Source organism: Mastigoproctus giganteus, chromosome 1, assembly GCF_048544385.1.
Source record: "Mastigoproctus giganteus isolate SK-2022 chromosome 1, ASM4854438v1, whole genome shotgun sequence".
In the NCBI taxonomy this organism is placed as follows: domain Eukaryota; kingdom Metazoa; phylum Arthropoda; class Arachnida; order Uropygi; family Thelyphonidae; genus Mastigoproctus; species Mastigoproctus giganteus.
Window position 1 is genome coordinate 217,085,649 of NC_143575.1, and position 27,047 is coordinate 217,112,695.

Below are 27,047 nucleotides of genomic sequence, written 5' to 3' on the forward strand. Positions count from 1 at the left end.
GTAGAATGGTAATCCCTTTAGCTCTCTCAATTCTTGCTTAGCAGCAGCACTAAATTTCCTAAATTGGCTTGAAGGTCAAAAGTGCGAACAGTGTGTATGCAGTTGTCTCTCCTAAGCCATTCATTACCCCCAGGGGCTCACATCTGGTGAGTATGGGCTTGGCACACCCTGGGTCCTGAGCTGGATATCATCATTCTACTCTTTCTTGGTGATTCCTTTCGACTTCTCTCTCTCTCTCTCTCTCTCTCTCTCTCTCAGGGTAACTCGAGAATTTTTTTTTGTCTGGTGCAGCATAAGCCTCAGGCTTCCTTGCACCATATGGCTAATAATAATAATAATAATTATATGAAAATTTTCTTCGCTCACTGAAACTATTTTAAATGTAATTTCCAAGGGGATTAAAAAAAAATGCTCTAAAAGGATTTCATTAAACAGAGGTCCGACTGAGTAATTTAGAACTCTAAAAATGGTTATAAAGTTTTATATAGTAGATAACTTAACAATAGAGAGTGAGATGCAAATTTAGTTAAATAACTTTAAGCTTATTTGAAAAGCAGGTAAACATGTGAAAAAAATTTACGGAATATTACAAATTTCGAAGTGCACTGCAATCCAAATGTCACTGTTAATAAAGGTGCCGGTACGCCATTGCGTACCATGTCAAAAAAAGCACTGATATCATCATCAGCCATTTTCAATCCACTTCAGGATGAAGGCCTCTCCAGCAACTTTCCAGTTCCTTCTGTTTTGAGCACTGGCCATCCATTTACTACCCACAAACTCATGAATTTCATCTATCCATCTCCGTCTTTGTCTTCCAGGTTTTCTTCTAGCTCCTCTTGGGTACCATTCTGTTATTTTCTTAGTCCATCTGTCATCATGTCTTTGAGCTATATGTCCTGCCCAAGACCATTTTAGTTCTTTAGTTTTGATAAGAATGTCCTTTACTTGAGTTTGCTGCCTAATCCATGTATTTCTCTTCTTATCTATCAGTCTGATTCCCAATATAATTCGTTCCATTCTTCGCTGTGTAGTTCTCAGCTTCTCTTCCATTCTTTTGATGAGTGCCCAAGTTTCACTTCCCTAAGTCATGGTGGGGAGTATACATTGGTTCATTATTTTACGTTTCAGACAAACTGGGATATTGCTCTTCAGCAATATCCCAGTTTGTCTAACTGGGATATTGCTTGTCCCAGATAAGTATATGACTCCACCTTTTCAATTACTGCTCCTTCAATCATTATTTCCCTTTCTGTGGCATACTTGTTCATCATTACTTTTGTTTTAGCCATATTCATCTTTAGTCCAAAATCCTTACTAACTGTGCATAACTAATTAAGATTTTCCTCTAATTCTTTGGGATCATGGCTTATGATCACAATGTCATCTGCAAATTGTAAATGGTTTAGGTACTCTCCATTCACATTGACTCCTTTCTGCAACCAGTCTAATCTTCTGAAAGCTTCCTCAAGGGCAGCAGTAAACAGCTTCGGAGATATTGTCTCTCCTTGTTGAACTCCTTTCTCAATTTTAAATTTCCTACTATCTTTGTCTAGTCTAATAAAGGAGGTAGCACTATCATATATTTTCTTCAAAATCATAATATATGGGGTATCTATGCCTTGTCTTTCCTGTGCACGAAACATTGCCTTATGCTGTATGGAGTCAAATGCCTTTTCATAATCCACAAATGCCAGGCATAATGATGTTTTATTTTCATTTGCGTTCTCCATTAGCTGTGATATTACGTGAAGGTGATCCATAGTTGAGAATCCTGTCCTAAAGCCAGCTTGCTCTTTCGGTTGATTCTCATCAAGTATTCTTTCCAATTTCTGATTTATCCCCTTTCTTATGCAGCAAAACTATGATTGAATTATTCCACTGCTTAGGCGTCACATCTTTTCTAATGCACTTTGTGAAGAGCCTTGCTAGTTTTTGTGTTATGTCTCTTCCTCCCAATTTTAACAACTCTACAGTAACTTCATCTTCCCCCGGGGCTTTCTGATTCTTCATTTTCTTCAATGCATGTTCTACATCATCAGGAAGAATATCGGGTATGTCGTATGTGTTGCTACTTTGCAATCCATCTTCCCCACTGCTAGCATCATTCCCTCACTCCTTGTATAATTCTCTATAGTAGTTTTCTGCTATTTGAATTATGCCTTCTCTGCTGTTTATAAGTACACCATCGCTATTCTTCAGTTTCAGTATTATTTGTCTTTCTGTATTACTGCTCATGGCTGCTGATTTAAATCCTTTGTTTTCCCTTAATGCTTGTTCTACTTTTCTTGTGTTAAATCTTCTTATATCCTCTCTGAGTCTCTTTCTAATGGCTTTGCATAACTCAGTATACTCAATTTTCTCCCTGTCAGTGTTTTTCTTGCTCTTCATTTGTCATCTTCGGTTCATCATGACAAGTGTTTCTTGACTAATATTTTCTTCTTTGGATTTCTTTTTTCCTATAGGTTTCTTGGGCTTTATCACTTTCAGAAAGTTGTAATATTCCTTGTCGATACAATATATCTTCTGTTAGTGAGGATGAAGTCGATTTCATTTGTTGTTAATCCATTTGGACTGGTCCATGTCCACTTTCTGTTCACCCTTTTCTTGAAAAAAGTGTTCATTACTGACAGTCCTTGAGATTCTGCAAATTCCACAAGTCTTTCACCTCTTATTTCTTTCACCAATTCCAAAATTTCCTATAGTTCCTCTTTCTGTGCTGTTTTGCCTTTTTCCAACCTTAGCATTGAAGTCCCCCATAATAATAGTGTAGTGGGTTTTCTGCTCATTTAGAAGACTCAATTTTGGTGTACATTTCTTCAACCTCTTCATCATCATCATGGCTCGATGTTGTTGCATAAATCATTATAATCTTTAGCTTGTACCTCTTAGAAATCTTGAGTATTAGTCTTGACACCCTTGGTGATGTACTTTTGAATTCCAAAATGTTGTTTTTAAAATCTTTATGGACCAGAAACCCAACTCCACCTTCACTCCTTTCACTGTTTCTATTGGTGTACAGCAGATTTCCACTTGATAAACTTATAAATGATTCATTTCTTCTTCTTGTTTCAGACAAGACCTCCCTCTAAAAAACCCATGCTATATCTTAACTATTACTGCAGTCTTGTCTAGATGATCCTGCAATGCTTTAATCAGTGATTCCATTATTTTATTATTATTATTAGCCATATGGTGCAAGGAAGCCTGAGGCTTATGTTTCACTAGCCAACTAATGGAATGACATTCTAGTCCCCCAGTCAGGGGTGTTAGGAAGAACCACATCTGGAATCTGACCTTCTGCCATTCGGCGATCTAAACCGGGTGCCGTAACCTGGTTTCTTTAAATCCCCTGGTGGGGGAGCATTCAGCCCCCTCCCCCCCCCCCGACTCAAACTTAACTTACTGAGTATGCCCATAAAGTAACTTAATTGAACTAGCGCAAAATTTAACCCTGCTCACTTAAACCTAAACCCAAATTTGGCTGAAAAATTACTGCAATGCTCCTACCCCTTTTTTTTCCTATTGGTCTTTGCCACTGAAATCTTCAGATACTAGGTGTCAGGGCCTGCCTGAGTACTTAAAATATACTGGGTGCCTGACTTTCTGCTTTGTGGTAGATTGTGGGCAATGGTGGGTCCCATTAGGGGCCCAATGGCTAAATGGTCAGAAGAACAACCACTACATGACATTCCACTTCCCACACACTTTTAAATCTCTGGCTTCCACAGAGTACCGTGATGCACAGAGTATACAATGTGGAGATAGGGAACCCCTGGTGCTGTCAGACAGCTAACACACTTTACACTTTTACTTAGTACAATTTGTGTCTCTTAAATAATAATTTTCTTAATTTAAATACAGACTGCCAAGGGTCTCTTGATTCTTCAGCATCCACATGCCCTTTCCAAGAGGTTTTCTTAGCCTGAGCAATAGCTCTTACATGAACTCTCCTTAAATTCTTATATTCTTCAAAATAGAGACTGGACATCTGTGTGTCACCAACATGCCTATAAATTCGGAGTTTCCTCCTCACATTACGGAGTTGTATTTTTTTTTTTTTTTTTTTTTTTTTTTTTTTTTTTAAATTCAAGTCCTCACTCCATCAAAACACTGGCTTATGGCTGGGATTGTCCCGATTTAGAACTTTCAAGTCCTGCTTCCCAATAATACTATCATTTGTCCTGATAAGTGAGGAAAAAACCGTTAATTTATTGATTTTATGTATTTTTAATTAATTCTTATTGAAATCTAATGGATGTGTTAAAAGTTAATTCTAATAAGAGAAAAATGAGAATGTCTAAAGGCATTTTGTTCATCACTGATTAATTGCGAATAGAAAATGCATGTTGATAAGAAATAGTTGCAATTTTTCTCAAAATTTCTGGAAGCAATTAATTTGTCTCAAATTGTAAACTCCATATTAAGCATTCCAAATTCAAATGCTTCATCAGAAAGTGTTTTCAGCTTAATGAAAACTGTGGTGGAAAGCTTAATATGCAGTTTACAATTGAGACAAAATTTAGAAGCCTAACTTATGGTGAAAGAAAACTATAACATGTCCTGTACAGAATTTAAAAAAATGCTTTTTAAAATCCTTTGGAAGGAGAAGAAATTTTAAAACTAATGAAATCTAAAGAAAAATATATACAGTAAAAGTAAAGACTACTTTACGTCTTCCTGACTATTTTTAAAATTACTGTTATAAAAATATTAACAAATGTACGTTTATATAGGACAAATACATATTAACAACAATCATTTAACAAACTCATATTTCATCATATCACTGATATACACAGTGTTGTCATATTAACAAATGTAAGTATCATATTATATTGGCATCGGTATTTGTCTTCTATTGGCTGGGTATTGTGCCTTAACCACTTGGCCATCCTGGAAAATAAATAATATGATCAATTGATTGATAAAAAAAATGCATTTTAATTGAAATTTTATATTTTTCTTTTACTTTTTGAAGGAAAAAATGCTATACTACACTTTTTGTTTCAAGTTATCCCGCTTACCAGTTTTCCCAATATGGCCACCCTGAGTATATTGAACAGCTGTACAGAGAAATAGAGTGGGCCAGTAAATCAGAATGTCTGATAATGAGGGATTTTAACTTTCCAGATATTAACTGGAATTTGTTGGTTGGTCACTCGCACAGTAGCAAGACTTTTGTGGATTTATTGGATGATTGTTTTTTGCAGCAGCATGTTTGAGAGGCAATCAGAGGGAGTGATACTCTTGATCTGATTATCAGCAGTGATTATTCATGCATTAAGAATCTGCAGATAAAACAACCACTAGGTGGCAGTGAATACAGTCTACTGATGTAGGATTTACTTAAAGCTGTAACTAAAATCACGGGTAAAGGGAAGGGTTTTTGCTTTTGTAAAGGTGACTGTGGTGGTCTCAGACAGTTTTTAAATTATGTACAGTGGGATCAACTGATGATGTTATCAAGAGCAAATTCTAAATGGGAAGCATTCAAGGAATTAATCTTGGAAGCTACTAGGATTTTCATAACTTAGAAATATACTGTTCAAGGTTTAGGCTTAGGTGGATGTCAGATTAACTGATGAGACTCATCACAGAGAAGAAAAATTCGTCGGATGCATATAAATTACGAGGCGAAACGGAAACCTCTGGTATATATAAGCTAGTCACAATGGAGGTTAGGCAAGCAAAGGCTGCAAAGAGAAACAGCAAAGACTTTATTTATGTAAACTCTAGAAGGAAGGGGATGAATCAGATTGGTCCATGATATCAGTGGCTCGACTGTTAATAATACTGATGAGGGAGCTGATAAACTGAATGATTATTTTGCATCTACATTCATACACGTGGAATTCTTTAGGGAAGTGGAGATCAGAAGTTTATCAATCTGTAACAGGGTGCCAAATGATTTTGTAATAACTGAGAAGAAAGTGGAGGAGAAATTGTTGAAATTAAACATAAGAAAGGAACCTATGTAGGTTCCTTTATATAACTGGATAACTTCCCTTAACATAACTGGATAGATACCATCCACCCTAAGTGGATGGTATGTAGGGTGGTTATGTTAAGGGAGGCAGCAAATGAAGTAAGCAAACCCTTAGCCATAATTAATTACAGACCTGTTTGTTTAAGTTCGAGTAATTACTGACCTGTTAGTTTAACTTCTGTTCCGGGAAAAATAATGGAGTCACTGGTTAAAGAAATAGTGCAGGGTCATCTAGACAAGACTGCAGTTACAGTTCAGACACAGCATTGGTTTGTTAAGGAGAAATTTTGCCAGACCAATTCGATTGGATACTATGATCTGGTCACAAAGGAAGTGGATGCAAAAAATATTTCTGATATCATATACAGTGGGGCCCCAACGTCCGATGGTAATTTGTTCCGCAAAATCTATTGCAGGTTGAAAATATTGTAAGTTGAAACCAATAATAGATTGATTTCCTGTAATTTGTTCTAAACTCCTGACAGGCAACCCAAACATATAAAATAGATATTTCTTACATGTTATACTTGATTTTTATGTTAAAAATTAGAGCTTTATAAAAATTATTTAATAAATAGTTATAAAACATCTTAAAATAAAATACAAAAAATAAATTGGCATTTACCTTAGACTTGAAGTGCAGGGCTGATGAAATCAGTGGTGGCATAGTGATGGTGGGACTAGATCAAGACTCATATGTCTTTTCAGTCTTTTGTTGCTACTTGCAAAGAAAAGTGATCTCCAAAGTGTACTGTTGTTGACGACTGTTTTTTGTAGCTTCCTTGAAGTAAGAAATGTCTTCGTCTTCCATTTTGCACATTATGAGTTCAGTGTTTTCAATGTTGGGGTGTTTTTTTTTACTACTTCTCCTAAACGCTCCCAACAAGAAATGAGTCTTCAACTTTCCAGCTGACACTTTTTGGGTGTATTTTTCTTCCTCTTCATTTCCAGTGTCACTCTACAATTTTCTCCAACTCTTGTAGCTCCTCTGTTGTTAGCTTAACAACAGAGGAGCTACAATAAGCATCAGTGAGGTCCTCCACACCCTCTTCATCAACCTCAAGATCCATTGATTTACCAAGAGTGATTCCTTCATTTGTCAAACACCATCTTCAAATCCGTCAAAGTTATGGATGATTAAAGGCCAGATGTTTTTCCAGGCTGAATTTGAGCATCTGGTGAAGACATCATTCTAATCACTTACAATCAGCCTCACACAGTCCAGGATGTTGAACTTCGACCTTCAAAAATCTTTGAGGGTGACAGCATTTTCACTAGAGGTTGCTGCAAAGCAGCTTGTGAACATTTTCTTGGTATATATTTTCTTGAAGTTTGCAACCACTTGCTGGTCCAATATTTGAAGAAGAGAAATGGTGTTGGGTGGCAAAAATTTGACTTGAACAAAGTCAAATTGTCAAATTGTGCCTCAAATCATGGACTGGTGCATTATCCAGCGGGAGCATTGCCTTCACAGGAAGCTTATTTTTCTCAAGACAAGTCTTCACTGAAGGATAGAAAACTTCAAGCACCCATTCATTCAAGACATCTTGTAATCCAGGCCTTCTTGTTAATGTGCCAAAACACTCCAGCATGCCTTTGTGGATCTTTTGTCGTTTAAATACTCTGGAGGTGTTAGAGTGATACTTCAGCAAAGGCTTTAGCTTAAAATCTCCCGAGGCATTGGCACCCAACAAGAGATTGAGCCTATCCTTCATAGGCTTATTTTCAGGTAAACTAGCCTCATCCTGTGATGTATATTTGCTTCCAGAAGAGGCCAGTTTTGTCAAAATTTAAACCCTGCTAGGGAATATAACCCTCCTGATCAACAAACTCTTGGAATTCAGTTTTAAAAGCCTCCGCTCCGCTGCTTTTTTTTTTTTTTTTTTAAACCAGCACTAGATGTCTCTCAACAATTTTGATATTAACCTTTTTTTTTTTTTTTTTTTTTTTTGAAACACTTGAACAAGCCTCTGATTGTTTTAAAGTTTTCAAAGCACACAGCACTGCCAATATTTGATGGAGCTTTAAGATTCAGATCGCCATAGATCTGCTTACTACATTTGCAGATAAATTGTCTAGGCACTGTACCATCCTTCATCTGCTTTTCCCTAATCCACATTAACAAAAGCCTTTCCATTTCCACAATAAAATCTCCTCCCTTATGCCCCAATGTGAAATCATCACTAACTTTAACACTCTTTAGAATATCCTTTTGTTTAATTATTGTAAAAACGGTAGATTGAGGAACACTATTTTCACATGCTAATGCACTAATTTTTGCTCCATGTTTTTTATCTTAACTTCAGTTTATGAGCCATGGTTATTTAATTTCAATTTATTTAATTAATAAATTCAAAATTCTTCTAGGAGAAGAGATAATCACCAAGTTGTGATCTGAAGTGCCTAAAGGACTTCTCACTTTGACCATGTACTTCCTCCTTAAATGTCCAGTGTTTCTCCAGTTCCTCCTTAAATTTATTTAACCTATCAACTTCCACAACAGATGGGAAGTTTGTTCCAGCAAACTACCCTCTGGCTAAAGGCAAATTTCCGCACATCTATTCTACAGCTATCTTTCCTCCATTTGAATTTATGCCCCTTAGGTTCATAATCTGAACAAGTGGAAGAATCTCATCAGAATTCAGTGTGCTCAACTCATTCAAGGCTTTATACACCTCATCAGATCACCTTGCAAGTGCCTAGTCTCCAGCTGCTGCAATTTGCAGAACTTAAGCTTCTCTTGGTGAGAGGATCTCTTCATTCCCCCTCACCAGTCTTGTTGCCCTTCTCTGTACATGCTCAAGCAAATCTACATCCTTCCTAAAATGAGGCCTCTAGACCTGTATGCAGTACTCAAGGTGTGGCCTGACCATTGCCTTATACAAAAGGACAATCACCTCCTTATCCCTGCTCACAAATTTTTTGTATATCATTAACAATACCCCATGACCTACTTTGGCAGCCTGTCTGCACTGCTCGGTAAACTTCATATCTGACTGCACAATTACCCCAAGCTCTCTTTCATTCTGCACAACCCTGAGTGTAACACCACATAGTTGGTACATTTCTCTGGGGTTACTGCTACCCATATGCAGTACTTTGCATTTGTCAATGTTAAACTTCAGTTGCCACTTCTCAGCCCATCGGCCAAATTTTCTAGATCCTGTTGCAGTTGCACACTGCCATTACTGTCATTAACAACCCTGCCAACCTTTGTATCACTGCAAACTTCAACACTAAGCCTGATATACCTTCATCAATATCATTGATAAATATACAAAACAACAGTGGACCCAACACCGAACCCAGTGGGACTTCACTGATGACATTAGTGGAGTTTCAATAATTCCCGCTCTTTCTTTCAAAGCAGTCCGAACACATGCCACAACCAGTCAACATCCTTTTACTGTCCCAGTTCAAACTCGCAGAACCAATTTTTTTTTTTCTTCCCATTTATCTTCAATTTTCTGGAACAACCTTCCTTTATAAGTATTTCCTGAAAATTATAATCTACAGAAGTTCAAGTCTAATGTCAACAAGTATCTTCTTTCAACTTTTCAACCTTCAACCCATGCACAGATTAAGTACTATAGGTTCTAAAAAAAAAAACAAAGTACCTATACATAACAATGATCCTTAAGAATGAGAAAAAATTTAGTAATGAAAATATATTTATTTAACATTATATACTGTAAGATAGTAAACTAATTATAAGGAATTGTAGGAGATACGATTTCTTTCTTTGGCAATTCTTCACTTATTATTTAATTTTATTTTACTCTATTGTTTATTATTAGTTATATTTTGTAGTTTACAATAATATACCTATGTAAATCTAAGCAGACACCATTACAGAATTTTTAGTGCGAACCACCACTTGGGAACCGCTGTACTAAGCCATACATTAGTCATACTGCCACGTAGCTTGAGGCTCTTGCTGAAGAATGTTTTTAGTCTTAATTATTGCACACCATATTAGGCATCTCTCATATTGTGGAGTTATAATCCATAACTGGGTTGTCACTATTGCAATACCAGGATACCTGCTCACCCACCGAAGAGGTGCCAATAAGCCTCAAAACACTACCATCTGGGTGGTGGTGTCTGCTGAGAATAAGTAACACCAGTCTTCTCCACTGTTGAAGCATTACTTACTCAAGGTACTGCAATACATGGCAACCATTGTGAAGGTATTTGCAATATGAGATGTAATTTAAACTATGCCAATTTGTCTGCCTTGGTAGGTGGCTACGAATGGGTTGGCACAATGATGCAATTGTGCTAACTCATACATTAGTCATACTGCCATGTAGCTTGAGGCTCTTGCCCAAGAATATTTTTAGTCCATAATAGTACTATAAACTGAAATTTTATCTAATCATTATACTTGCCGGTTTTCTTGTTTAAAGTAGAAAAATGGCATAATATTATGCTCAAGAGTTGTATTCTTATTCTCTTTAATTATTCCAGGATGTTGTTTTAGAAATGTTGCGTAGAACAAAGCTTCATTTTGTGCACTGCCTTCTACCCCAACATAATGCTGGACTGTGTGATGTGAGAAATTCACTTACAGTAGCAAGAGCAAGTTCATCTGAAGAGGTTATCCTTAATATACCATTGCTCCGATCTCAAATTAGAGGTTCTCAAATACTTGATGCTGTAAGAGTTTACAAACAAGGTAATGTGGCTTTATTCAAAAAATATGAAGTGGTTTTAAAATTTGGCACATTTTTGCTTTACATTTATCATTCTGTTTCTTGCATGTTATTTAGCAGTATTTCAAGATACATTGTATGATGTATAAGTACAATCTATAAGTACAATCTGTGTATAAGTATACATATTTATTCCAGAATTGATAATGTGATATATAATGGTATAGGTATTGCAATACTTGTATTTCAAGCCATCCATTACTGACAACATTGACAGTATTAGGAAAAACGTTTTATGCTTTTTTGAAAATTAAATGGCAACACAATTTTCCATAATCGGAAAAACTGCCAACATATCTATACCAAAAGTAACATATATCCTCCACAAAATTTTCAATCTCTGTTTGTACATAAATATGTGAGTGTTTTCCTTTTGTATTTTTCATACATAAACATTTTCTTTTTGAACAGTGATTGAATGCTGTTTCGCAATCTAGCTTAGTTGCGATACAACATGCAATAACTTGAGAAGTGTCATGTTTAATTTGTTTTTTGATCATTACCAATTAGCTATGCATTTTCTGGTGAATTCCAAATGGGTAAGATTAGTAACCTTATTTATGTGTTTAGACATATCAAAAAAGCAGAAACTTTTCTACAGCCATGGATAACATTTTGTTGTGATATTATTTTGACAAAACAAATGGTGGGAATGCAGGTGTGTGTAGGGTTCTCAAAAACAATAAAAGTAGTTGGAGGAAGTACAATCAATACAAGGCACAATTAGCCAGGTGCAGCAGTGCATAGCACACATTTCTTGATTACACCGGGATTCAAGCCCGTGACCACCAAATATGGAGGATGCGTAAAGGTCAGGGAATGACCACCGCGTATACCCGGAACAATATGGCCTTAGTTGCTAATGCTCCTAAAAACCAAACAACAAACAAACAAACAAACGAGGCACAATACAAGTTTGTTAAAAAGAGGAAATGAGACAGTAACAATTTATCTATACCAAATCAGCCAGTGCAGAGCAAGGCATCTTTTATTTGCTTATTCTTGTGTTTATTATTACGTTTAAGAATAAAAATATCAGTACTGATGAAAAAAATAATGCAATACTGATATTGGGAAGGTCCAGTATTTTTGCAGTAACTTGTGTGGTATCACAAAATGTAGTAATGTTCTTGACTATTCTATAAATGTATGTGGCTGTCTATAAGTACAAATCAGAAAAAAATTTACATATAAGGGTTGTTCAAGGTTGGCTTAGACTTTCACCAAATTTTTTGCTCTTTTTCAAGATGAATCCTGCCCAAATCTAGTGCAGCTCTCAAGATTAACCTGAATGGTTTAGTGCACTTTCTTGTTTCTCTTAAAGTTATTAGTTATGTGCCATCAATTCCAGGAACCTTACTTGCCCTTAGAATTAGTGATACGGATGTTTGTTTATCATAAAAACTTTTGAGCCCTAAAGGTTCAAAAGTTTTTATGATAAACAAATATCTTTAAATTCAGTATTATTAATTTTGTCTACTTGACCTCACTTACACAGCCTCTCCTCACTAGGAAAAGTCTTTTGTCTATATAGATTGATGCAAAGTACTTATTAGCATTAATAGAAGCATATGATGCAAGAAAGCAAGCTTATACAGAATCAACCAAAAAAAAAAAAAAAACCTTCCCATTTCACCCATCCATTCGCTCCAAGTGTTTGTCTAGTTCTGTCTTGAATTTATTTAAGCTGTTTACTTGTATAATAACAGATGGAAGTTTGTTTCCAGAAATCAACCACCTCGCTGGCTAAACACAAATTTCCGCACAACTATTCTGCAACTGTCTTTCATCAGTTTGAATTTATGTCCCCTCAGGCAATTAATCTGGACAAGAGGAAGAATCCCATCATCATTTAGCATGCTCAAACCATTCAAGGCCTTATACACCTCAATTAGATCACCTCGTAGGTGCCAATCTGCAACACTTAATTTGCAAATCTTCAGCCAGTGCAGAATGAAAAGGACCTGGGGTAATTCTGCAATCAAATATGAAAACTTCATATTTGATTACACAATTACCCCCAGGTCCTTTTCATTCTCTACCAACCTGAGCATAGTACCACACAGTTGATAAGTTACTCTGGGGTTACTGCTACCCATACGTAGTACTTTACATTTGTCAATGTTAAACTTCATTTGCCATCTCTTAGCCCATCTGCTCAACTTTTCTAAATCCTGTTGCAGTAGCGTACTGTCATTAGTGTCATTAACAACCCAGCCAACCTTCATATCATCTGCAAACTTAGATATTAAGCCTAATATATCTTCATCAGTATCATAAATAAATACAGAAAACAACAATGGACCCAACACCGAACCCTGGGGGACTGCTCTAATAACATTAGTCCATAAAGAGCAGTGTCCATTGATTACCACTCTGTCTTCTCCCACTCAACCATCCCTTTATCCATAGCAGCAATATTCCCCAATGCCACACTACTCCAATTTGTACAGCAGTCTAATGTGTGCAACAGTAACAAAAGCCTTCATAAGGTCCAAGTATATGATATCAAAATTATTCTTTGCATTCAGTTCCTTTGTGACCACATCATAGTATCCAATCAAATTGGTCTGTCAGGACTTCCCCTTAACAAACCCATGCTGTGTCTGAACTATAACTGGTCTTCTCTAAATGATCCTGCAATGCTTCTTTGACCAGTGCCTCCATTAATTTCCCCAGAACAGAAGTGAACTAACAGGTCTATAATTACTTGTGTCACCCTTTGATTCTCTGTGAATTGGGGTCACATTTGCACATCTCCAGTCCATGGGAACCTTCTCTGAGTCCAAGGAAGCTCTCATAATTATGGATAAGGGTTTGCTTACTTCCTTTGCTGCCCTCTTTAATATAACTGGATAGATCCCATCCACACCAGGTGCCTTTCTTAGGTTTATCTTCAACAATCTCTGCTCCACTTTGCTCTCAGTTATTACAAAATCATTGCTCACTTCCGGAGTTTAATACACCTCTGGCATTCCCCTCCCTGAGTAACTCCTGATTGTAATCGTAGATGCAAAATACTCATTCAGTTTGCTAGCTACCTGAGCAAGATCATTAACAGCTGAACCATTGATATCATGTGCACCAGTCTGATTCATCCCCTTCCTTCTAAAGTTTTCATAAGTAAAGAACTCTTTGCTGTTTTTCTTTAAATGCTTTGCCAGAGATTTCTTGTAATCTGCCTTTGCTTGCCTAATGTCCTTTGTGACTTGATTACAGACCAGCTTATATCTATCATAGGTATTTCCTGTGTTACCTGTTAATTTATATATATCCCATACATTTTTCTTCTTTGCCACATGTCTCATTTGTTCATCTGACATCCGTTTAGGCCTGAACCTTGAACAATATTTCTTAGTTGGTATGAAAAGCCTAGTAGCTTCCAAGATTAATTTTTTGAATGCTCCCATTTGCTGTTGGCAACATCATCATCAGTTGGTTGCACTGTATAGAATTTAAAAACTGCATCAGACCACCATAGTCACCTTTACGAAAGCAAAAACCCTTCTCTTTACCCCCGATGGTAACTACCATCGGGGGTAAAGAGAAGATATGGAATTTATTCAAAGAGAAGTCTTTGAATAAATCCCATATCAGCACTTTGAGATCACTGCCACCTAATGGTTCCTTTATCTGCAGATTCTTAATGCATGAACAATCATTACTACTAATCATATCAAGAGTATTACTCCCTCTTGTTCCCTCCTACATATCCTGCTGTAGAAAACAATCATGGAATAAATCCACAAAAGCCTTGCTAGTGTGTGAGTGACCAACTCAAGTTCCAGTCAATATAGGCAATCTGATTTACTGGCCTATTCTGTTTCTCTGTACAGTTGTTTGTTGTACTCGTCCAAGTCATTAGGCCTATAACACAGTCCTACTCTCAATTTTGCTTTGCCAGTGTTTATGTCACACCAAACTGACTCAACACTGTGCTGTCCACTCATATCAACTGGCTGCATTTCCTTAAATTTTTTTGTGTTGCTTTATTTTGTGTTTAAGTGTTTCTTAACTAATAGCATAATCCCTCCTCCCTGCCTGTCTTCTCTGCACACATTGTACTTCCCATATTCCAATTATGCATTCCTTATATCTGTGAATATCTGCCTTATATCTCTGATATCCCAAAAATATCTGCCTTTGATGTTTTGACCAACATCTCAAATCCATGAAATTTATTTACCAAACTCTTAGCATTGGTATACACACTAGTGTACATGCAGCTGTTCTTATTCTTAGCTACTCTAACACAGCCCATGTATTTACTTGTTCCACGATAACTTTCAGCAGTCTCTGAAAATCTCCTGCAACTTGTTTTCCAGGCTACTGCTCATTCCAGTAGAAGCAGTGCAAGAATCACTTTCACCTCTACCAGTGGCTACTGTTAATCTGTTAGTCCCTGTATCCTCCCTCAAGCTAGCAATTTTCTGACCCACTTAACACTGCCTTGATAGCATCAGCAAATATTCTTGTACGCTTTCTAATTAAGTGTATCCCATCCTTGTAGAAGCAGTCTCTCCTGTTGACAAGCACAGACTAGGCTGAAAAAAATTCTAATAATAGCCTTGCACAATCTCTCCAGGGCCAAATTAATTTAGAAGCCTCTCATCATATACTCCCTCCTATCGTGTCTGGGCAGAATTGCAGACACTTTGAAATTCAGCCCTAACTCACGGCTTTATTTCAACATTGACCTGTACTTGTTAAGTAATTCTGCCATTCACCTACTCTTAATATTGTTAGTGCCAACGTGTACAACAATATCACATTTTGTGCCCTTAAAAGATGATATCTGTACAGCGTCAGCTTATGCCCCTGGCAGATATGTTCTGGTCCTGTCCCACATGTCCTTTTTTCACAATATATTCACTGTTTCCTTGACAATAATCACCGACAACAACTAGTTCCTGTCGACAGTCAACACAGCGCATTTTGCCGCTGTGTTGACCGATGTTCAAGTGCAAGCTCTGACGTTGATGTGGGCAGTTGAGAGCTTGATGGCCCCCCCCCCTCAATTTAAATCCTTCAAGGGCATCTATCATGTTCTTCAAGTTCTCATAAAAGCCCATAACAACACTGAGTTGGCACCTAACATCCTCGAACTCTTTTCATCGAGCACACACAAAGACAATATCCCACTTGGCAATATCACAGCCCGTTCCTGATTGCCGCATAAACATCAAACAAGCAATACATTTCAAAAGGCTGTGATTCAGAGGAAACCCCCCCCCTCTCTCTCAGTTCTTTCCTGAGCCACAGCACTCCCACCACCTTGAGCCTTTTGCTTTGATCTGAGGCATGATTTCGATTCAGTTTCAATTATTCATTTCATCTAAATGTCAGCTGGGTTATCTTAAGACTTTCTGCCATCCATTATGCAAGGTTCCAATCTGATTCTTTTTTCTTCTTTGTATTCACATACATGAAAAACTCCTTGTCCCAATTCCTTACTCTCTTAGTGATTTTCATACTCACCTTTGTTAGCCTAGTCTCTTCTGTGGTATTATTAGAGATAATCTGTAATAATACCACAGAAAAGACTAGGCTGTATTCCTTAGCCAATGTCATTTATGGATATTGGCTAAGGAATACATCTCTAATTAAACCTCCCTTAAAATCATATTAGTCCCAGGCAAATCCTTGAGGGCCCACTTCTTGGGGGACCCCACTAACCATTAATCATTTAATCAAACTGTTTACATCTTGCCCTACATTCCCCTGCATAACTTCTCATGAGGGTTTGAGTTAGATGGTTTGCTAAAATCCAAATAATGTGTTGAAATTATTTCCTATATTCAGCTCATGAGTAACTATGTCAAAATAGCTAACGAGGTTTAACAAAATGTGTATCTTTCAAAATTCCATTTCTGCCTAAATATCATTGTATTGTGATCTCAATAATGCCTTCATAATTAATCTGTTGGTTTAATGCACTTTTTTTGTTGACTCCCTTAAAATCAGATGATATATGCCTGTGGTTCTCAACTGGGATATATGTACCTTGTGCAGTACCAAGTTATCCCAGGCATTGCATCCAAAATAACCGATTTTCATGTGCTTAGTTTTTTAGTAAAATATTTATCACCTAGTTGCAAAGTTTTGCTGATTTTACCATATATTTATTTCTGATGCCCTAGAATTTATCAAGTTTTGAGAAAACTAAATCAAAACCAAACTGTTTTGCCTATTATAGTGCCGAAGTGAACTCACATGATTATTCCATAAATCACTTGTCAGTTTGTGTATATTTTTGTCTAGTTTAGTCCTTGGAAGTTTTTGCTATCTTTTAAGCATAACTTTCAGTTGACTACTCGATGTCATTTAATGTTGTTGTTTACAAAAATTTACTTTGTAACTAATGTACCACACTTGACAAACAGTAGGTGTATTCCCCACCAGAGGTAGCTATTTGTAATTAATGTTCCACTGAAATACTCTTTTATTACATCTCCATCTAAGGGGAGAAACTTTGTGTTTATAGTAATTATTCACTGATGAGACCTGTTGTTTACAAAAATTACATAGGCAACTGAATATACTGAAGTGAATATACAACCAATTTTTAGCTATTTTCTCTTCTTAGAAATACGATGTACAGTAGATGACGGTCCCATAAATGCTTTGTGTTGCGAGTTTGAGCTGGAGCAACATGGTGGTTTTTCTGCATAACTGGTTTTAATTTTTATTCCATGCCATCCAATTATGGATATATTTTTAGTAAGAGCAACAAAGAGAAAGTTAGATTCTACAGAGAGAACAGAAAATCCTGAGAAAAGATGCAAAGATAAGTTGAGAACAACACCTCAATATGACAAACCAAGTGGCAATTGTAATCATGACCATTCACCAAGTCCATCTCTTTAATGGTATTTCTCCACTTGTTCTCAAAACCCGTGCTGCTGAACTTACTATTGTTCTTTGCCACCTTTTTTCACTTTCTTATTCTAAAGGTGTTTTTCCTTCTGCTTTTCAGATTTTCAGAAAAATTGCTGAAAATCTGTTGCAGCAGGTCTCTCATTAGATTCACTGAGTAAGTATATTTTTTAATTTGGAATTATAATAATACTTACTTTTTTTTTAGTTTAAAGTTTTAAGAGTAGTGATTATTTTTTGGTTTCACTATAATACAGAACAGACATTCAAAAAACTGAACAGTGCCCCTTGCTGAACTTCCGGTGGCTACCTCAGCCAAAAAGGTTGAAAACCACTGTTAATGCCATCAACTGCAGGAGCCTTGCTTGCCTTTAGGCTTAAAAGTTTTTCTAATAACAGTCATCAGTAATTTCAGTATCACTAAATTCATACTTATCAGCCTGAGTTGCACAGTCCTTCCTCAGCATGAAGGGTCTTTTGTCTGTAAAGATTGATGCAGACCAACCATTCATTTCATCAGCAATATCAACTAGATTATTTAAGATTTTTCCCCACCTATTACACAAGGGTTTGATCCACTCCTTTTTTTTTTTTTAGTCACAGACATGAAAAACTTGTCCCTGTCCCTTGCTCTCATAATAATTTCTTATTCTCAGTCTTTGCTAAACTAAACATTCATTATACTTTTCAAAATCAACATGTACTTTTTTTTTTTTTATGAAACTCTAAACATAAAAGGTATTAGAACCTATTGTACTACTTAGTTACACATATGAGTTAAAGGCTAAGACAAGATACTTGCTGACATCAGGCTTGAATTTATGTAGATTGTATTTTGTAAATACATGAGAAAGAAGGTTGTTCTGGAAAACAGAGGTAAAAGAAATAAATGAAGAGAAAAGTTGGTTCTGTGAGTTTAGAGTTGGACAATGAATGGGTACTGACTATTAGCAGAACATGTGCAAACTGGTTTGGACGAGAGTTAGGGAGTTATAGTTGCCAGTTCAGAAGAACAGAGCCCATGGAGGTATCTGTAGAAAAGGCATGCAGAAGAAAGTGAACATCTGTGAAAAAGAAGGTAAAGAAACTTTGTATGAGAGAAGTAATTAATTAAACTTTTGAATGGAGTTAAACCCAAGAGAGGTTTGTATCACTCAGATATGGGAATGATATTCCATATTTGAATGATATTCCATTTAGAAGAAAAGTAATGCCAAAAGCAAAAAAGAAAGCCCATTTTATATATATATATATATATAATGTGCAATAAATATAATTTTCCCCTGTAACTTTCACTGCCATCTTTATACATATACAAGTAGGACCTGTTTTAAGGCAGGGTTAGGTTCCAGCTAAACAGGGTTGCAAAATGAAAAGTCATAAAACGAGACATAAATTATAATGTAATTGTGAATGAGAGTTTCCAAAATTCCCAAACTTTTCCCAATTATATACTAATATTTCTATTCTTTATGAATAATTAAATATTTTAAACATTTATGTACACGTTTTATTTATATTTATGCATAAAACAATTAACAAAATAAAATTTTAACTTACTTTGGTCCTGTGGAGTCATAGTTTGAGTACGTATTTACTTCATTGATATTTTATGTGACAATGGCATAATGGGATGACACTAATGGGAAGTTCCTGGTTGAGGGTCATCGGGTTCTGAGGGTTCCTTTCCCTTCTTTGTCAAGAACCGTAGTATTGACGTCTGGTGTGACTTCTTACTTTTCTTCCAAGATGTTATAGTAAGGCTTCAACATCATGTTGATGCCTCTTTGGATGCCATGGCTATGTTCTCAATCAGGATCATTATCACAAAATTCATCAAATGCACTACGAATTTTGGCAAGAGAAGTCTGGATATGTTTTGTTTTTAACGTTCTGATTGGCTCCAACTCTTCCACTCCATCTGGTGCGACAGCCTCATGTTGTTGAAGTTGCACAGTCAGTTCACCCAATTCCTCCCTCGAAAGTGGCTCACCATGACTCTCCAGCAATTGGTCAACATCATCAGGATCAACGTTGTCAATGCCAACATCCTTAGCCATGCGAGAAACATCCACTTCCGAAACTGGCTCAATCCTTACAAAATCAATCACTGCTTCGGGCCACAAGTTATGCCAGATGCCATTCATGCAGGACTGTGACGCTTCCTCCTAGGCAGAATCAATGTTTGTGATGGCATTCAGGATGTTATACGACTTCCAGTAGTCCCTCACAGTTATATCAGACTGCACAGCCTCAACAATTGCTTTGAAAGTCGTACGCAAATAATATGCCGTAAAGGTCGCAATTACACCCTGGTCCATCAGTTGCAAAAGTGAAGTTGTGTTGGGAGGCAAATCCACAACCTCAACTTTGAAATGGTCATTGTGGGTTTCTTGGAGGTTGGCTGGGTATCCTGGGGCATTGTCCAGTACCAACATGACTTTGGGAGGCAAGCAATTTGCTGCACAAAACTGAGCAACCTCTGGACAAAAGTACGAGGTGTACCATTCGCTAAAAATTGTCTGTCACCATGCCTTTTTTTTTAGAGCACCAAAACACAGGAAGTCATGTCTTCACCATGCCTTTCATTACACGAGACGTCTCTTAATGGTACACCAACGTCGTTTGAGTTTAAATGCTCCCGATGCATTGCCACCCAGAAGCAATGTCAGCCGATCTTTTGCAACCTTGAAACTAGGGGAAGACTTCTCCTCACAGGCGATGTACGTCCTACTTGGCAATTTTTTTCGATAAAGCCCCATTTCGTCCACATTAAAAACTAAATCAGGGTGGTAGTTGCCTTCGTCTATTAAACGTTTAAATTCTGAAGGATACTCTTCCCCCACTACAATGTCAGCACTAGCAGCCTCACCAGACACTTTACACTGTGAATTTTAGAACAGTTTTTAAACCGATGATGTTTTTAAACCCTTTGCTGGCCATAAATGTTTCAGTGCTACCAGACTCCTCGCATATTTCATCAGATAATGACTTCTTGTCTTGAATTATCGCCTGTGTAACAGGAACGTTATTTTGGTTCATATCGTCAACCGACAACACTAACAATTTCTCCATTTTTTTCTATTATCTCACTGCATGAATAAGTTGTTCTAGAGGATGACACACTTGTTATCCCTGTGTGCGCTTTATTTTATCAACATTGTTCATAATCGTCGATACAGTAGAAGGCGCTAAATGTAATGTAAACACATCCTTATGTAAACACAAATGTAAACCTAAATGTAAAATGTAAATGTAATCCTAAATGTAAACACATCCTTACACACATCCGATCAACACTCACCAGACTCCATGCGACAAATCGCATCCATTTTCTCCTTAATTGTTAGTTTTACGCTCTTTTTTGCTCCCCCCGACACACTCTTTTTTGCATTCTATAAAAGTATTTTCGTAATAAAATACTTACGTATTTTATTACGATTATAAAATAAAATACGTAAGTATTTTATTACGATTATAAAATAAAATACGTAAGTATTTTATTACGATTATAAAATAAAATACGTAAAAATTTTATTACGACTATTACGTAATAAAATATTGCTAATGCTTTTGCTTCTATCGTAAGCAAACTTGTTTTTTGTTTGATTTTCTATCCAAACAGATGACAGCCGTTCCATCTCTTCCAATTCTTTGTGTCTTAATCTAATGGATTTTAATTACACTTTGAGTTGTTCCTGCTATGGAAGTTGTTTTTATTTTCTCTGCATTCTTTGTAATTCTCTGCGTTGCCTCATTTAGGCCTGTAGCACATGCAATATCACATAGTCTTTCATTTCGCTCAAAGCGTTTCACAATTTCATATTTTTTCTCTATCGACAGAGGCGGACTGGCCATAAGCCTTACCAGGGAAACCCCGGTGGCCGATGTGATTTTGGCCATAAACCATAGTATGAGGCCACTATTATTTTCCCGGGTAAGAATTTTTGACCCAGTCCGCCTCTGTTTATCGATATTGCTTTTCTTTTTCTCTCTGTATCTGCAGTGTCTCCACCAGGACGCTTCCTTTTCACACCTTTTTAATTAAGTATTTTACTCATTTTTAGGGAATAAAGCATAATTACAAAACAAGGAGGCAAGCTTGATACACATAAACAAAGCTGCACGCGTGTAGCAACTGAATAAACAACACCATAAAGGCAGAGATACACTATTAACACCTCGCATTTTACTGAAGCACATTTCTAGGGGTTACTACCATAAAACAATAAAAACAATTTCCAGTTGCGTTTCTGCTAGTGAAATCTGTTATAAACTGGTAGTAAATTCGATTTAATTGCATTTGCGATTATACTGAAAGCTGGAATTGTGTTGGTTTTTACGTTGTTATGGTGAAATGTGTTTCCCCTTCACTGATATAAAAAACAAATACATTTTCAGAATCTTCTCTTCATTCCTATCGTGTTGCGTTCTTTTGGGGTGATTCTGCATTCAACTGCCATTTCTTGTAAACACAAAGGCGAATCGTGCATAAGCGAATTTGGTTCGTGTTATATAAGATATCATTCCCCTATTTATAAATCATGTATGATCGAATTCGTGTAGTGTAAACACGTGTTATACGAGGACTGACTGTACTTGTTTCACCGAACCTTTCCATTGAATTAGTCCATAAATGGGTAACATAAGCCAGAATATCACCAGTGGATCGACACTGACGGAATCCATACTGGCGATCGTTGATCAGATGGAAGGTTTCTAGGTAGTTTAAGAGTTGGCAGTTAATTGATTTCTCCATTACTTTAGAAAGAGTAGAAGTAATTGCAATGGGACGATAATTGGATGTGAGGGATTTGTCACCCTTTTTAGGAACTGGCTGGATATGAGCAAATTTCCAAGCAGAAGGAAAAAACCTTTGGATGAAAAAGGGCGGCAGAGAATAGGAGTAAGTTCAGGAGCACAGGTTTTGAGAACAAGTGGAGAAATACCATCGGGACCTGGAGCTTTCTTAGCATCAAGATTCGTCAAAATCCTTCTGACATCCTTTTGACGGAAGACCACAGGAGGCATTGAATGGAGCATGTTGGGAATGGTGGGAGGTATTTTACCAAGATCATTAATGCATGAGTTGGAAGAAAAATGGGATGCTAACAGGTCAGCTTTATCCTTGGCTGAAGTGACAACAGAACCATCTGGTTTGGACACAGGTGGGCAAAAGTTGCGGCCAATAGGTTTGGCAAGAGACCAGAATGCTCGGCTACCATTAGGGCAAGAAGCAAGTTTTCTACTCTTAACCTGTTCAAACTCTAGTTTGGACTGATTAATAACTGGTTTACAATTGTTGCAAGCTTTGGTGTAGGCAGAAAATGAAACTGAAGAATTAGAAACAAGCCAATTACGATATGCAACATTCTTCTCTTGAACAGCCTTAGCACATTTATTGGAAAACCAAGGTTTAGATAAAGGACGAGATTTTAAAGTGGAGTGTAGGATAAAGGATTCCATTCCTGCAAAAAAAATTTCACTCACACGATTTGAGCAAACGTTGACATCAGAACTTTTGAAACAGTAATCCGACCAAGGAAAAGAAGAAAAGAAATCTCGCAGGTCATCCCATTTTGCATTCTTGTAATGCCAAACAACACGATGTTGGGAATAGCCATGAGATAAAGGCTCCATTGGAGAAGAGACAATTACCAAGTTCTGATCTGAAGTGCCTAAAGGACCACTCACTTCAACATGTACTTAGAAGGGTTGTTTGTGAGAAAAAGATCAAGCGTGTTGGCTGTATGATTAGGATTAGCATTAGTAGAGGCATTTGATGCAAGAAAGCAAGCTTATGCAGCATCAGCCAAAAAAAAAAAAAAAAAAAAAAAAAGTAACATAAATAAATAAAAATAACCACTTCCACTTCACCCCTCTGTTCGTTCGAAATACCTGTCCAGCTGAGCCTTAAACTTATTTAGGCTATCAACTTCCACGACAAGGGATGGAAGTCTGTTCCACCCACCAACCACCCGCTGGCTAAAGGCAAATTTCTGCACATTTATCCTACATCTGTCTTTCCTCAATTTGAATTTATGCCCTCTCAGGTGATTTTTCTGAGCTAGAGGAAGAATCCCATCAGCATTGAGCATGCTCAAACCATTCAAGGCTTTGTACACCTCTATCAGATCACACCGCTGGTGCCTAGTTTCCAGACACTGTAATTTGCAAAACTTAAGCCTTTCTTCGTAAGAGAACCCCTTTGTCCCATTCACCAATCTAGTTGCCCTTCTCTGTACTCGTTCCAGCAGCTCTACATCCTTCCTGAAATGAGGCCTCCAGGCCTGTATACAGTACTCTAGGTGTGGCCTGACCATTGCCTTATACAAGGGAATAATCACCTCCTTATCCCTGCTAGAAAAATTCCTATATATCATTGACAATACACCATGAGCTACTCTTGCAGCTCGTCTGCACTGCTCAGAGAACTTCATATCTGCCTGCACCACCACCCCCAGGTCCCTTTCATTCTCTACCACTGTCAGTGTAGTACCACAGAGTTGATACGCTGCTCTGGGGTTGCTGTTTCCCATATGTAGTACTTTACATTTGTCAATGTTAAACTTCATTTGCCACCTCGAAGCCCATCTGCTCAACCTTTCCAAATCCTGTTGCAGCAGCATAGTGTCAGTAGTGTCCTTGACAACCCTGCCAACCTTCGTATCGTCTGCAAACTTGGACATTAAGCCTGATATACCATCATCAATATCATTTATAAATACAGAAAACAATAAAGGCCCCAATACTGAACCCTGAGGGACTCCACTAATAACATTAGTCCACGATGAGCAGTGTCCATTGATTACCACTCTCTGTCTTCTCCCCCTCAACCACCCCTTTATCCATAGCAGCAACTTGCCTCCAATGCCACACTGCCCCAATTTGTGCAGCAGTCTTCCATGTGCAACAGTATCAAAAGCCTTTCTAAGATCCAAGTATATAATATCAAAGTTATTCCCTGCATCCAGTTCTTTTGTGACTGCATCATAGTATCCAATCAAATTGGTCAGGCAAGACTTCCCCTTAACAAAACCATGCTGTGTCCTAGCTATAACTGAAGTCTTGTCTAGATAATCCTGCAGTGCTTCTTTCACCAGTGCCTCCATTAATTTTCCGGGAACAGAAGTTAAACTCACAGGTCTATAATTACTTGTGTCAGCCTTTGATCCCCCTTTGTGAATTGGGGTCTCATTTGCACATCTCCAGTCAATGGGTACCTCCCCTGAGTCCAAGGAAGCTCTCATAATTATGGCTAAGGGTTTGCTTACCTCCTTTGCTGCCTCCTTTAATATAACTGGATAGATCCCATCCACCCCAGGTGCCTTTCTTGTGTTTATCTTCAACAATTTCTCCTCCACTTTGCTCTCAGTTATTACAAGATTCTCTAGCTTACTGCTAGAATTGAATACACCTCTGGCATTCCCCTCGCTGAATAACTCCTCATGTGTGAATGTCGATGCAAAATATTCATTTAGTTTGTTAGCTACCCGAGCAGGGTCATCAACAGTTGACCCATCGATCTCAAGTGGACCAATCTGATTCATCCCCTTCCTTCTAGAGTTTACATAAGTAAAGAACTCTTTGCTGTTTTTCTTCGCATCCCTTGCCAAGGATCTCTCGTAATCTGCCTTCGCCTGCCTAACCTCCTTTGTAACTTGGTTACAGATCAACTTGTATCTATCATAGGCGTCCGTGTCACGTGTTAATTTGTATGTATCCCATGCATTTTTCTTCTCTGCCATATGCCTCATTAGTTCATCTGACAACCATTTAGGCCTAAACCTTGAACAATATTTCTTAGTTGGTATGTAAAGCCTAGTAGCTTCCACGATAAGTTCTTTGAATGCTTCCCATTTTGAATTTGCTGTTGGCAATATCATCAGTTGATCCCACTGTATAGAATTTAAATACTGTCTCAGTCCATTGTAGTCGCCTTTACGAAAGCAATACCCCTTCCCTTTACCCCTAATGGTAGTTACCTCTTTGAGTAACTCCCACTTCAGCACACTGTGATCACTGCCACCAAGTGGTTCATTTATCTGCAGATTCTTAATGCATGAAGAATCACTACTGATAATCAAATCAAGAGTATTACTCCCTCTAGTTGCCTCCCGAACATGCTGATGTAGAAAACAATCATCCAATAAATCCACAAAAGCCTTGCTACTGTGTGAGTGACCAGCCCCCAAATTCCAGTCAATATCTGGGAAATTAAAATCCCCCATTATAAGACTCTCTGATTTACTGGCCCACTCTATTTCTCCGAACAGTTTCTTATTATACTCATCAGAGTCATTAGGCCTATAGCACACTCCTACTCTCAATTTTGATCTCCCAATGCTTATGTCACACCAAACTGACTCGACACTGCACTGTCCAGCGATGTCGACTGGCTTCACTTCCTTGGATTTTATGTGTTTTTTAACTAATAGCATAACCCCTCCTCCCTTCCTATCCTGTCTATCCTTTCTGTAGACATTGTACTCCCCAAATTCCAGTTCTGCATTTCTTATATCTGTGTGACACCACGTCTCTGAAATCCCCACAATATCTGCCTTTGATGTTTTGAGCAATACCTCAAATTCATCAAAGGATTGTCCGTTATTCTTGTAGGTAAATGAACAGTCTGTGCAAAGTCATTAGTAATTGCAAAAGCTTCAGCATCTTGACCAGCCGGGTCGGTGTGACTAGAAAGCGGAAGCCAATAATTTGGGCATCTGAGATGAGCAGTAGATTGAATCAACCGATAACTGAGATTCTGTCAGAAAAAGTACATGGGGTTTGGCAGACTGCAAGTGGAAATGGACATCGTTGAGATTAGAATTGAGACCACATATATTTGTGAAATAAATTAGGAAGTGTTTGGGAGGTTTAGATCTTTTTGCAGATAAGCTTGCTCTATTAGTTTGACAATTCATGGTGTATTCAATAGTAAGAAAAAGTGAGTGGGACATGCTGTATGAAGTAATGAAATTTTTGGATATGGCATACGCATAGTAAGAATATACCCAGAACCTTGACATAATGTGGCCTCGAGAATGCTCCCCACATACACACTACTCGGACTCCCTCCAGTCACTATCTGGCAGAGTAGAGGTAGCACTATTATACACTAGCTGATCCGGAAGCCTCCTAGAGAGTCACCAATAGGTTCGGTCCAGTGTACTAACTAGTGGCCTGTGCAAACACTGTTTTAGAGCTGTACCCTCAAAATGTAATGAATATTTGATCTCGCCATGATGTTCATCATTTCAAAAGTCATCAATCATAGTGCATGATGGAAGAGATGGGGAAGGGTTGACTGGAACTTAGCTCTAGAGACTAAACATGGGTTCCACCACTTCAAGCCTCCAATAAACAAAGTGGTGGTATTGCACCGGTTGATGAGAGTCATCTACCACCTAATACTGCCTGGTAACATAGAGGGGTGGCATTCCTCCATGCGGTGTGGGTGCCACACC

At 37.6% G+C, this 27,047-nt stretch overlaps 1 protein-coding gene across 1 annotated transcript in view; it reads left to right on the forward strand.

Moving 5' to 3' along the window:
- Mhcl (Myosin heavy chain-like) overlaps positions 1-27,047 on the forward strand; it is a 938,273-nt gene that overhangs the window by 320,443 nt on the left and 590,783 nt on the right. Inside the window, exon 16 of the mRNA XM_090376088.1 lies at positions 10,460-10,667. Within this exon, the coding sequence (XP_090232214.1) occupies positions 10,460-10,667 (208 nt within the window). The remainder of the gene's footprint in view (positions 1-10,459; positions 10,668-27,047) is intronic.